Here is a 13,308-nt window from a genome sequence, read left to right as displayed (position 1 = left end):
TCAAAGCAGCCTCTCCATGACTCCAGATGGCAAAAACATCATCCACATATTGGAGCCAGCAACGTGGTTTTAGGAGGGCAGATCTTAGTGCTGTATCTTCGAAGGTTTCCATGTAAAAGTTAGCGATGACAGGGCTAAGGGGGCTTCCCATGGCAACTCCATCGATCTGTTCATAAAAGTTATTGTTCCATTGGAAGTAGGTAGTGGTGAGCACGTGGTGGAATAGGGCAGTGATGTCATCAGGAAAGATGTGTTGTAGTTGAACAAGGGTTTCTTTGACGGGAACCATGGTGAACAACGAGACGACATCGAAGCTTACTAAAAGATCACTGGGTTGGAGTTTTAGGGGTTTGATTTTTTCCAAAAAATGTGATGAGTCCCTAATGTAAGAGGTGGTGTTGCCCACAAGGGGTTGAAGAAGGCCGGTCAAGTGTTTGGCTATGGCGTAGGTAGGTGAGCCGATGGCGTTGACTATCGGTCGAAGAGGAACATTGGGTTTGTGGATCTTAGGTAGGCCATACAGTCTGGGGGGCAGAGCTTCAGACTTTCTGAGCAGGCGTTGATCCTCAATCGGTATTGAAGAGCCTTTGATGAACAGATTTGTTTTCCGAAGTATTCTTGTGGTGGGATCGCAGCGAAGTTTCCTGTATGTATCTGGCTTGAGAAGGTCCTGAATTTTATTATGGTAGTCTTCTGTATTGAGAATAACTGTGGCGTTCCCCTTATCCGCTGCAAGAACTAGTATGTCCTTGTCAGTGTTGAGGGTTTTTAGAGCTGATCTTTCTGCATGGGTGAGGTTGCTTTTTGAAGGTTTAGCGTGTTGTAAGATGATATTCTTGAAATAGCAGCTCTCCAGCAGCCCTGGCCTCACTCAATGCACAGCAGCCAAGAAGGTCTGAGCGCCTGCTCCGGCTGCAACGCCACAGAGGATGTTCTCCACAGCTGAGAACGAAACGTCTGGAAGGAAAACTTTCTCCAGTAGAACACGGCACTTGATCCTGAAAGACTCTACAAACCCTAATGATGTTACCAGCCGTGAAAACCTGAAATCTTTGAATTGGTAAGTTTGGTTCTCCCTTTCTCCTGGCCATGGTGGGCTGTGGTCGGGAGAAAGGGAGCAGGGATCATCTGGACAGAGGCTTCATTTAGCTCTTTGGTTTTGCTCTCCCCTTTGAAGCAGTAGGGAGAAAAACAAAAGGGATAAATGGCTGGCCCCAAACAGCTGAACTGAACCGACCAAAAGCTCTGAACCAGCCCAAGTTTGGCCCAAATTCTGCCTTATCAGCTGGTTCATGCCCAGAAAGGCAGTTTATCCCACTGTTATATAGTTTATCTATGAAAATGTGCAATCCTATGCAAAGTTGATTTCAGCGAGTTAATGCTAACTGCCCATAAGACTGAACTGTAAATCACTTATTTATTTACTGACTACATTCCAAGTAGCTGAGACCAACATACACTGATCTGTTCTCCATTTTATTCTCTGAACAATCCTGTGAGGCTCAGGTAGGTTTGGCTGAGAGAGAGTGATTAGCCCATGGTGCTCCAACAAGCTTCATGGCAGAGTTGGCAACTGAATCTGGGTCTCCTAAGACCCTTGTCCAACACTCTAACCACTACAACCACCCTGTCTCACTTCTAGTGTAGGATAGAATTTACAGAAATACTGCTTAGTGAATTTCACCTGATACCAAAGTGCAAGTGCTGCTAGATTTCATTTCTGTAGCCCCCAACACAAGCCATTATAATGAATCTTAGCAGGCTCTTTTATTCTTACCAGTTGACAAAGAAATATTTTTGTCCTGTAAAAAAAAATCATCTGTAAATCAATTTTCTTATAAAAAAGAGGTGATATATTTCTGAATAGACAGTTATAGCAACTCACCGGCAAGGCAAGATTCTGACCACATCATTTGGTTTGTAACCTTCAATACAAACTGCACAGTTATCAAAATCAGATTCTGTTTCCTGTGGGGAGAAAAATACAATGGAATTAATCTTTTTGGAAAAAAGCAAAGGATGCCAAGAGAAGGTGATGTATACATCACAAAATACCTTCACATTCTGAGGGCTTGGTCTAGTTCACTGTAGGTACCATGTGAAGGTATATAATGAAGCCCTGCTTTCTCCACAGCTCACCTAAGCAACTCATGGTGCTTAAAGGAACTCAACAGATCAGTTCGTGACTGACATACTAAGATCCATCCCCCCCTCCTAGTTCAGTCTTTTGTAGCAGGAAGTATTCAGTGCTAACAGTATTGATTTTTTCCCTTTGTCTATAGCATTTTTCCCATAGCACACTTTCTCATTTTTGTTTGTTTAAAGAAGAAATACTTGATTTTTTTTACCTTATCACCCTTTCTTATTGTTCTGACCTGCAGCTTGCTGATTGCTTTCTTTGCAGCATCTCCAAGACGGCGCTGAAAATGCAAAACATTGCTCATCAGTAAATTTATTTATTTTGTTTATTCATGGTCTGCCCTTTAAAAAAGAACATACTAGTGCTGATGTTCTTACATGGTTCTTCAGCAGCCAATCAATAATCCAAGATTGATTTAAATTAAATGGGAATGTTTCTTAAATGCAAACTATTGGATCCAGAGAAGTCACCATTATGGAGAACAACAGGTCTCAGGCTGTTCAGTCACTGAATTATCATTTACTAGGAGTAAGGCCCATTGTGAAGAAAAATACAATGGGCTCTAGAAGGAGGGTCTGGGCGAGTGCCTGCCACCCTTGCAGCCTTCCCGCCCACCCAAGTGAAGGCAATGACTCCCTTCCCCAACCTCAAGGGGAGCTGATCTTTAACTGGGATAAATGAATTTTAATTGGGATAAATGTAAAGTTCTGCATTTAGGTAGGAAAAATCCAATGTGTTATAATAGGATGGGAAGACTTGTCTTGGCAGTAGTTTGTGCAAAAAGGATCTAGGGGTCTTAGTGGAGTCTGCAGTATGATGCAGTAGATATAAAGGCAAATGCGATTTTGAGCTGTATCAACATAAGTATAGTGTCCAGATCAAGGTGAAGTGATGGAATTACTCTGCTCTGGTAAGACCTCACCTAGAATACTGTGTTCAGTTTTGGGCACCACAAGACATGCCGGAATGTGTCCACAGGAGGGCAACAAAGATGGTGAGGGGTCTGGAGACCAAGTCCTAAGAGGAAAGCTTGAAGGAGCTAGGTATGTTTAACCTGGAGACAAGATGACTGAGAGGTGATATGATCACCATCTTCAAATACTTGAAGGGCTGTCACATAGAGGATGGTGCAGAGTTGTTTTCTGTTGCCCCTAGGGTTGCCAGGTCTGACTCAAGAAATATCTGTGGACTTGGGGGTAGAGCCAAGAGACTTTGGGGGTGACAAGCACAACTGAACCCCAAAGAGAGTTCTGGCAATCAGATTTAAAGGGACTACATACCTTTTAATTCCTCCATTTGGAATAATGAAGGATAGGGGCACCTTCTTTTGGGGCTCATAGAATTGGGCCCCCTGGTCCAATCTTTTTGAAACTCGGGGAATGTTTTGAGGAAAGGCATTCGATGCTACACTGAAAATATGGATTAAAAACTAGTAAGCTAGAGTATTGCAGTCCAAGCTCTGCTCACAACCTGAGTTCAATCCTGGCGGAAGCGGGTTTAAATAGCCAGCTCAAGGTTGCCTCAGCCTTCCATCCTACCGAGGTCGGTCAAATGAGTACCCAGCTTGCTGGGGGTAAAGTGTAGATGACTGGGAAGGCAATGGCAAATCACCCCGTAAAAAGTCTGCTGTGAAAACGTTGTGATACGACTGATACTTGCGCAGGGGACTACCTTTACCTTTTACAATGCTTTTTAAAGTTTGTCAATATTAAGAATATAACAGCTATGCTTTAATAAAGAGTTTAAAACAGAAGCAGAGGTTCTGTAATTGTGTTAACTTGTGTACTACACCCAGAAGAAACCTAAAGTGTTATCCAGGAGTTAAACGAGATAGGAAAAATAATTAGATGGCCAGGGCTTCTTAAGTAGACACATGTATCTGAATCAAGCCTGAGCAGAGTCATCCAGAACGTCATGCTAACCCCTTCTAGGCAAGTGGAACAAAACACAAAACAGAGCTCACCTGCAAAGCTACTCACCTGGTTTCTGTCCCTGGCATTTGCATATCGGAATCTCTGAATATAGTAGAAGACCAGCCACGCCAGGGAAATGATCATCAGCACAATGAAGGAGATGGAGACAAATACCACTGATGTACGGCTGACATACTTCTGCAGGTTACGGGTTCCAATGGTGATGTACATCATCACAGTAACATTCCGCTCTAGCAAGCTAACTATCTCTTTTCCCTTTGGCTCAGGGATCATTATTGCTACAACATCCTCTGCACCTGCAAATCAGAGTGGAAAGGGAGAGAACCCTTAAAAACAAGAAAATTATCAATTGTAGCTTTAAAAAAGATGAAGAATATAATTGAAAAGGCAATAAAGTACCAACATTGTTAAATAATATCACTTTCCATTGTGCAGGAAACCAATGGAGTTTAATGACCAGACCACCATTCTGTCACCTAACAAAGGGAGTTCAAACTAATGATTAACCTACATAGAACTGGCAGCTGGAAATTCAGTGACTCAATTTGGATTATTGAGGGTTTCCATCTGGCTCTCAGCTAACGAGTGCACCATATTTAGCATAAACAGGGCAACACAAGTGGAATCTCCCTTTCTCTTGCTGCAGGCTTTTGTACCTCTCAGGGGTTGGCAGACCCTAGGGAACAGCATAGGAGGGAAGGGGGGGGGGTCTGTAGTGTGAAGGGTATATCATTGAAAACCACTCCCTTCCATTTGCACTGGTACAAATGACCTGAGAGTGGCAAAAAATTTACCTCATAGTTTCAACCCTGACCTTATGATAAATCTTAGCTGCTTTCTTCTAGGCAATCGATACACAGGCAAACTGTTCCTTACAGAGGCTTTTATGGAATTTTTCTGTTACTTTCTATCCAGTTCATCAGGCACAGGAAAAGGCCTCTTTAGATTCCTCCTCCAGGGTGAACTGCAACAGAGGCCCCGTCAGAATTCTTCCATTATGTACCTCAGCTGCTGATTCTCTTACTGCATAAAGCCAAGATAGACAAATGGAATCAAGATGTATCAGGGAGAAAACTTGAACAGGGTTCATAGGGACTGAAAGGACTTCTTTTCCTGTACAGACATGAAGCAGAGGATACAGACAAGGTTGCTTGCCTTTCAGCCTTTGCTCTGTATGAAAAATGGCTTTGATGCAAAAAGGTCTAGATATAGTTGCTTCTCCCAAACTGACCAATAACATTTAGGGATTGTCGCATTAGGTTTCTCTACAGCAATACAGAAAAAATTATTTCCATGTGACAAGACAAGCATAGGAAGATAAACTTATACAAACTAAATCCTCTGGTCTAGTCATTCCAAGCCTGACAAATGAAGCACTTCAATGCTGTAGCAGCACAACTGAGATGCCTTGCTGCTATTTTGGTCTAGCGATATACTGCTCAACTTTTTTGTTGTTAGAATGATTTTTTTTTTAAATGCAAGAAAGAATGTGGTGAAAGGGGGCTGGAGGGGGGAAGCAGCACTGTTCGATATGGCAAGAGCTCTTCAAAGATGACTCATTAATGGAAAGAAATTCACTGCATGAAATCCCTGTATCACTTTACTTGGAATTGGGCCAACAACAGATATCTGATTTAGAACAGTGATGGGCAAGGGGCCACAGTGTGAGCCTTTAAGAAGGCCTGAGACAGACAGTAAAAGTCTCAAAGTACCTCTTTGGTTCCAATTTTAAGTTGTGTTATCTGTATTTTGATATATGTGTGTACTGCTTTGATTCTCCCATTCCCCTTCATTGAATTAAACTCTACCTGTATTTTAAGTTCTATTTGTGTAGGGTTATTACTGGAGATTGGAGGGTCTGGGAGCTGTGTTTGATTCCCCCCCTTTTTGCCTACTGGCCATCCCTTCTATTAGGAAGTGGAGAGCAGTGGGTTGGAGCCCTCCCTCAACTCCAGAATTCATCATTTCTTCCCTCAACTGGTGTGGGTGGAGAAAGGAGGCAATTCTACAACATTAATTGTAATGAAAATTTAAAAATGATGGGAGTATAAAAATTTTTAAAAAGAGAGATCCCCACAACATAATGCCATGAGAGCTGCCTTTATAGAAGCTGCCTAATAGCCCTAGTAAGCAATGCTACAGCACAGTGGCAGCAGCCCCAGAGAATACAGTGGGATGAGAGAGTTTACAGAGGGAGAGAAAGACTGTTGGGAAGCAAGAAGGGGGGCATGGGAGGGAGAGAAGAAGAAAAAGAAGGTGAAGTGGTTTTAAAACCCTCTTTTCTCTACCATAAAGAGCCTCAAAGAGGCTTACAATCTCTTTCCCTTTTAGGGTTGCCAGGTCCTACTTCCTTGCTGGTGGGGGGATCCTGGAGCCTCTCCTGGAGTCTTCTGCCATGCGTGGTGATGTCACACAGAAGGGATGTCATTGCACCGCCAATGTCACATGCAATGCTCTGTGTTTGGGGCAAAACCTCTATGGTATTTTTGGCTATGAAACCATAGCATTTGCCCCAGAACAACAGCATTGTCACGTGACATTGCCACATGATGACATCACTTCCAAGTCATGTGACAACATCCCTGTTTGGGAGTGGGATTTTACCCACTGGCCAGCCCGCTGGTGGTGGTTTGGAGCCCTGAAAACAGGGAATCTCCTGGCCACACCAGGGGTCTGGCAACCCTATTCCCTTTCTCTCCCCACAGCAGGCACATTGTGATGTAGATGGAACTGAAAGAATTGATAGAATTATGACTGGTCCAAGGTCACCCAGCAGGCTTTATGGTTCTTCCAGGTAGAATCTGCTGTTCTTAACCACTATACAATATTGGGAGAAAGAAAGACTTTGATGGCAAGAGAGAAAGGATGGGGGCAATAACTGAGATACATACACCCACCCCACAGTTCCAAGCAAGAGGTGGCAGCAGAGAGCTGGTGAAGAAAAAGGTTCTGTCTTTTCACCACTGCTTCCATCTCCAGGCCTCTTGCTGTGCCCATCAGCTGGTGGGGAGTTTGGACCTCAAGTTTTTTCCCCCTTCAACCCAGTACTGTCAGGCAATCTGCAATGGCAGGGGCTTTGAACACACAGCACACTGTTCACTTGTTGTTTTGCATGATTTCTGGCTGAAGCTTCTGGCCACTAAGAAGCACGACTGAGGGAACAACTGAAAATGAGATAGTAACGCAAGGGAAGGGGATGAGCAATAGGAGCAGAAGTGAAGTGGGGGAAATAGGATGTCTTCTCTCCTACAATTCTCACAAGTTCTCCTCTTGTATTTAATTCAGAATGTGGTCAAAAAATATGGATCAAAAATATAAGGCACTGTACAGATAGGGAGCATTTTCCTATAGACTCCCCAGGTTTGGAGAAGCATATAAAGTTTTTTAAATGATGAGAGGGTATTAAAATTTCTCCCCAATGAAGAATCCTGACCGAGATGTCACAAAAGCGGGTGAGATCACAGTTGGTATTGTGGGGTTGCCTAGCTACTGAAGCAGTAGAACCTGGGCCTAGTCAACTCCCGCCTCACTGAACCTTTGAAGAAAGCAGCAGCAGTGAACAGTGAGACGAACAAGTGGTGAGGAAGGCTGGGGAAAATAAAAAGACAGACTAAGAGAAGAGAAAGCTGTTATTGGAGAAGGAGTAAAAATTGGAGTGATAGTTAAGCAAAAGGATAGGGTTGCCAGCCCCGGGAACTTTTGAGGCAGAAACATGTGTCATCGTTTTTTATTATGAACCCATGACATCACAGTGCTGCAGTCAATGCTCTATGAATTTTGAGATTTTGAGAATTCCCATCACTTCTGGGTATGCAACTGGAAGTGAGTTCACAGTATTGCCACATTCCCCCCTCATTTTGCTCCCTCTGTTCCACTCAGCAGAAAAAGTATGACCCAAACAGGCTTGGGCTTAGAACCTATATCAATGTGTAGACCAGGTAATCCTTCACATATATGGGTCACATGTTGCCATGAACTTTAAAATACCAAGAAAATACAGGGATCCTTAGTATGTAAATGTAGAAAACAGCAGAAGATGCCAAGGGAAGACCATCAAAGATTAAATGCACTTGAAATTTCTGAATATAGAATATATTGAATGAATATTTAAATTTTCAAATAAATATCAATCAATCAATCAACATTTTATTTATATCCCGCCCTCCCCGCCGAAGCAGGCTCATGCAATTGCTCATGGCCTATAATACACCAACATTGAGATACAAAGTAACATCACAGTAGCTGCGCTCACAGGCTCTAATGACAAGGTCTGCACATAAATAAGCCTAACAGATCGATCCTTCTTGCTTGGATGCAATAAAAGCACCCAAAGACCTCCAGCAGAGGACAATCAGGGGGAAATCTCTCACGGCTGAACACCTTTCCCAAGTATGCTTCTCACAAGCCAGGTCTGTTTTAACAGCACGATGCACAGGATTAATTAACAGCTCACCAGTGCCCCTCTACACTCATATCTGAATACTTGCATTTAACTCTATTATTTAAAACCAAGCAGTGCACAGGTACTACATGAGTACAATCATCCAAATGTAAATCATGCCTCATTTTTTGGCTATATCTTCAGAAAAAAACCCATAGTTTCAGCCCACTTTATTGCTTACACTCTTCTATTTCTGGATGATTTTAATGCAGAATTTGCTATGAATTTCTAAACAGCTGACAAGACAAACAAGACTGAATCATGAATCAAAGATGTCAAGCTGCAATGAATGGACATTCTTTTTACAAAACATCTGATCACTCCGTTTTTTTCTTTATTTCTTAATAAAATGCAACAGGAGGGCTTTGCAAGCTGCTGAGGAGTGCATCTCTCAGCAAGTCAACAGGTTTCAATTATTGAAAGATGGTATTTGTGCTAAGAGCACCTGGGAGATGTGGCAATGACCTTTCAGGCTCTTCTGTTCCATAGCAGTCTTTATTTTTGGATTATACAGGAATGTTGATGACTACATAATGAGAAGTAATCAACAAGCTCAGCATCATCCTAGTACTCTCTCTGCCAGAGATCAAGGTGCAGCTCATTTTCACTGTTCAGCTTCATAATCACAATAACTCTAATCAGAGCACTTTCGTTTCATAGCTTGCCAAATACACTCAAACAAGTCAATCCAGCAGTCATCACTGATTCCCTTAGATCACTTTCAGAATTTTGTTAAGAAAAGAAAACACATTGTTCTTGATTCAGCACTATAACCTGTGGATTACTTTGATTGCAGGTTAAATCTATCCAATACAGGCTTTAATTGGGCTAGAATTTATATGACACTTCCTGATATGAACATGGAAGCAAAATCCCATTGAAACCAATGGAATCAAGTAGGGCACAACTGACAAATTTCTGTGGTTCTTGAAAAGGTATTAAGGCTAATAATAAAATACCAGTGCAAGAATGACCACAGAAATGTTCTTCTCACCATCTCAATATCATAAATGCTGCACTCAACAAAAGCTGTAAAGATTCCTTCAAAAAGTACTGAGCAGAATTTTTTACAGCATTGTGTAGGACCAGAAGCTTGTATCATTAATCCCCTGGCATTTCTTGGATGAGCCTTTAAATGATGTGTGATATTTCTGATGTAATGCAGATCGGAAGATTTAATTCTAGAGGCTGCCAACTTTTTTGACACACTAAGGCAGACATGAAGTAACTAAATTACTTGAAGCTAGTTGCAGCCTTTTTTAAACGATGCTTAAGATTCAACAAAGCTGCCCTGACAATAAATCAGCAAAGGTTTTAGCCTACAAACTTTTAAAAATAACTTGCTTGCCTGTACCACTCTGTTGTCATTTATTTTGTTAAAAGAAGAAAAGGGGCCCACATCTTCCTTGCAATTTACAAATGTTTCCCTGCCTGGTCACCTGGCAATGAGCCATATTGTACTAGCTACAGAAATAGCCAGTTCCGTTCAGGCTTCTAAAGTGAAAACAAAGGCTGCCTTTCATAAGATAGTTTGCTATCAATAGTTTATCATCACTATTTTGTCTAAAGGATTCCAGGAGCCACAAACAATTTTATTTTAAAGCAAGTTTATTGTTCAGGTTTAAAAATAAAAATCAATAAAAATCTGTTTTTATTTAAAAACCTGAACACAGCTGAATACAGAACTCATTGTCACTGCAGGGTTGACTATTTGTTATTACCTAGTTGTTCTGTATTTATTACAAAATTATATTTTTCTCTTTTGCAAACACAGCCTTGTTGGAGAAAGCTCTTTTTACTCTCCTCCACACTGGGGGAAAATATGGTAAAAGCAGTCTGGGATGGCTTCTTCCAGCAAGAAAATGGTAAGGGGGAAAACCACCCTCCCCAATGCCATTCTCCTTCTTGATAAAGCTAGTCTGGAGGCTGCATTTGTAACAACAACAAAAATGAAATAAGCACAGAAGAAACCCTAACATGTATTTGCCATTAGCTTAGAAGGCTTTAAAAGGGGATTAGATGAGCATTAAAATGGAATTTTCATGACCAAAATCAGTGTGCCTTATGAATAAGTTGTTAGTGTATTTGATAGAGCAACAGCAAGAGGCCACTAGGGAATCTGTGGGGGAAAGGCTGCTTGGCTAGAAGAACCATTGATTTGATTGAGCAAGGTTTCTCTTTTGCTCTTAAAAGTTGTTTTTCAAAAAGCAAAGAATTTACATTATTTTGATAATCATATTGTTCTAATGCTATATTAGATCCCTTCTGTGTTTACATGTCATGTAAAAACCTCAGGGTACAAACAGAATTCTCCCCAGTTTTGTTGTGCTACTCTAGAAAAATGTTATGGTTTCTAAAAGGTGAGGATTTTATCATAATATAAACAGAGCTATGGACTTAGAGTTCTTACTGAGAGGTCAACTAAGTTTCTGTACTCTGTTCCAAAGTTGCGCCAAAGGATATCACAGAAATAATGTTTGTTCACACAGGTGTATATGAAAGTTATGTTTCTATCCTGTTATACTATATTAATCTGTACTCTTATTTTTATGCCAATAAAGGCTGACTTGACTTAGAGTTCAGAATATCTACCAGGTGGCTGCTCTTTTTGCCTGCTGCTCTTGGCAATCAATAGGGCTGTAGTTCTGTGCCAGCTTCCATATTTACGCTCAGTAGACCATTATTCTGGATTAAGTACCAATGATACCTCATTAAAACAAAACATGTCACCTAGTACTGGAGAACCATAAAGAGTTGCAGAGAATAAGCACAGAGATGTTTTTGCACTGAGGGAAGGAGAGAGAGCACGGGCTAAACATAAGGTGGGCAAGGGAGATACAGTGATCTCCCAGTGTACTGGTCCAATATATTGGTATCTTGGCCTTGCCCAGCATAGCCAAACAGCAAGATACCTAAATACATAATTTGCTATCTGCTTGAACCTGTGTTTATTACTTCCTTTCTTATTTAATGTGATGTATGTGATCAAGGGCCACAAATGGCCACCAGGCTAATGTTAGAACAGCAGAGCACTTTTTTCTCTGGATTTCCCCTCTACATTTAAAGCTGAGTTTCTGCATTTAGATTTAAAAATCCAAACTCTTAAGCTCTTTTGGTTGTCCCTGTTTACCAAAAATCTCCCTATTGGCACCTGCCTCAAGTAAAATAACTGTTCCTATTTTGTTTTTTGAGGTAGACGTATCTTTTTTTTAAAAAAAATGTGGTTGGTATGTTTAGTGCCCTGGCCCTGTTGAGGACAGTCAGAGATCTCTCAGGCAGGGGACCACGAGCAAGTTTTTATCAGCTGAGCATAATACTCTTCAGGGGGTATGCCAGGAGAGGCAGTCCTGAAGATACATGGATCCCAGACCATTAAGAGCCTTGAAAATAAGCACCAAAAACTTGAACCTGATCCAGTGTTCAACAGAGCCGGCACAGCTCACATAGCACAGATTAAATATGCACTATTTGCTGGGTCCCTGTAAGGAAGAAGAAGAAGAAGAAGAAGAAGAAGAAGAAGAAGAAGAAGAAGAAGAAGAAGAAGAAGAAGAAGAAGAAGAAGAAGAAGAAGAAGAAGAAGAAGAAGAAGAAGAAGAAGAAGAAGAAGAAGAAGAAGAAGAAGAAGAAGAAGAAGAAGAAGAAGAAGAAGAAGAAGAAGATGATATTGGATTTATATCCCGCCCTCCACTCCGAAGAGTCTCAGAGCGGCTCACAATCTCCTTTACCTTCCTCCCCCACAACAGACACCCTGTGAGGTGGGTGGGGCTGGAGAGGGCTCTAACAGCAGCTGCCCTTTCAAGGACAACCTCTGTCAGGGCTATGGCTGACCCAAGGCCATTCCAGCAGGTGCAAGTGGAGGAGTGGGGAATCAAACCCGGTTCTCCCAGATAAGAGTCCGCACACTTAACCACTACACCAAACTGGCCCTCCCTACACTGCTGTATTCTGGACTGGCTGAAGTTTCCAGGTCAGCCCAAGTACACTGAGTTATGGCAGTTCAATCTGAAGGTGACCATTGTGTGGGTAGGTCAGGGTGGGACAGGTTGTTGATGGGGCGTAACTTGAAAAACACTAATCTGGCAACATTAGAACTCACTGGCTTTCTATATAGATGCTGCAGTGAACACAATGCAGGGAGGAAATATCCAGTACAAGAATTATATCTTGCATTTGATTTTCTTTAACAACAATAATGAAATTGCTGTCAGTCAGCACACAATACCAACAATACTAATGTTTGTCTTTTAGATTAAAAATATAATTTATGTTTGTCTTTTAGTTTAAAAATATAACAAAAACCTAGGTATTAACATCGCCATCAGACACCATTAAAAGCTTTTCCATATGGTGCTTCCTTGGTTTTCGTAACACTTTATTTCTGGCAGCCTACCTTGAACATTTCTCTAGAAACTGCTTGTGTTGTGTTTTCCCCCCTTTCTAAATCCATGTACAGCTTTAATGAAACAGCCTTATTGAATTCCACTTAAGGCTTAAACACTGAGATTCCACTTCATTTTGTAAATCCTGTCAGATGTTTCCCTCAGACCTTCCGAGCTTACTCCTAGGTAGGGAATAAAATTAGGAGCAGACTGCTCAGAATCTCTGCCCCAGGTTAGCAGAACTGCCATAAAAACAATTCCCTTTCCAACACCTCCTCCTAACACTATCCAGAGTTCCAACCAGAGATTCCATATAATATTCATCAAAGTATTCCTGAACCCATCAAATAAGAACTCATGACAGCTGCTGTGCACAGAGGATGATTGTGGGAAAAGACCAACCCAAATGCCTGA

At 41.6% G+C, this 13,308-nt stretch overlaps 1 protein-coding gene across 1 annotated transcript in view; it reads right to left on the bottom strand.

The window, feature by feature from the left end:
• The window catches only part of RNF150 (ring finger protein 150), a 153,760-nt gene that overhangs the window by 43,308 nt on the left and 97,144 nt on the right, over positions 1-13,308 (bottom strand). The window contains exons 2-4 of the mRNA XM_060246720.1: positions 4,120-4,370; positions 2,349-2,420; positions 1,886-1,968 (exon numbers count right to left, since the gene is read on the bottom strand). Coding sequence (XP_060102703.1) covers positions 1,886-1,968; positions 2,349-2,420; positions 4,120-4,370 — 406 coding nt within the window. The remainder of the gene's footprint in view (positions 1-1,885; positions 1,969-2,348; positions 2,421-4,119; positions 4,371-13,308) is intronic.

Source organism: Heteronotia binoei, chromosome 9 (assembly GCF_032191835.1).
Source record: "Heteronotia binoei isolate CCM8104 ecotype False Entrance Well chromosome 9, APGP_CSIRO_Hbin_v1, whole genome shotgun sequence".
NCBI lineage: Eukaryota > Metazoa > Chordata > Lepidosauria > Squamata > Gekkonidae > Heteronotia > Heteronotia binoei.
This window is presented reverse-complemented; position numbering and strand designations above follow the sequence as displayed.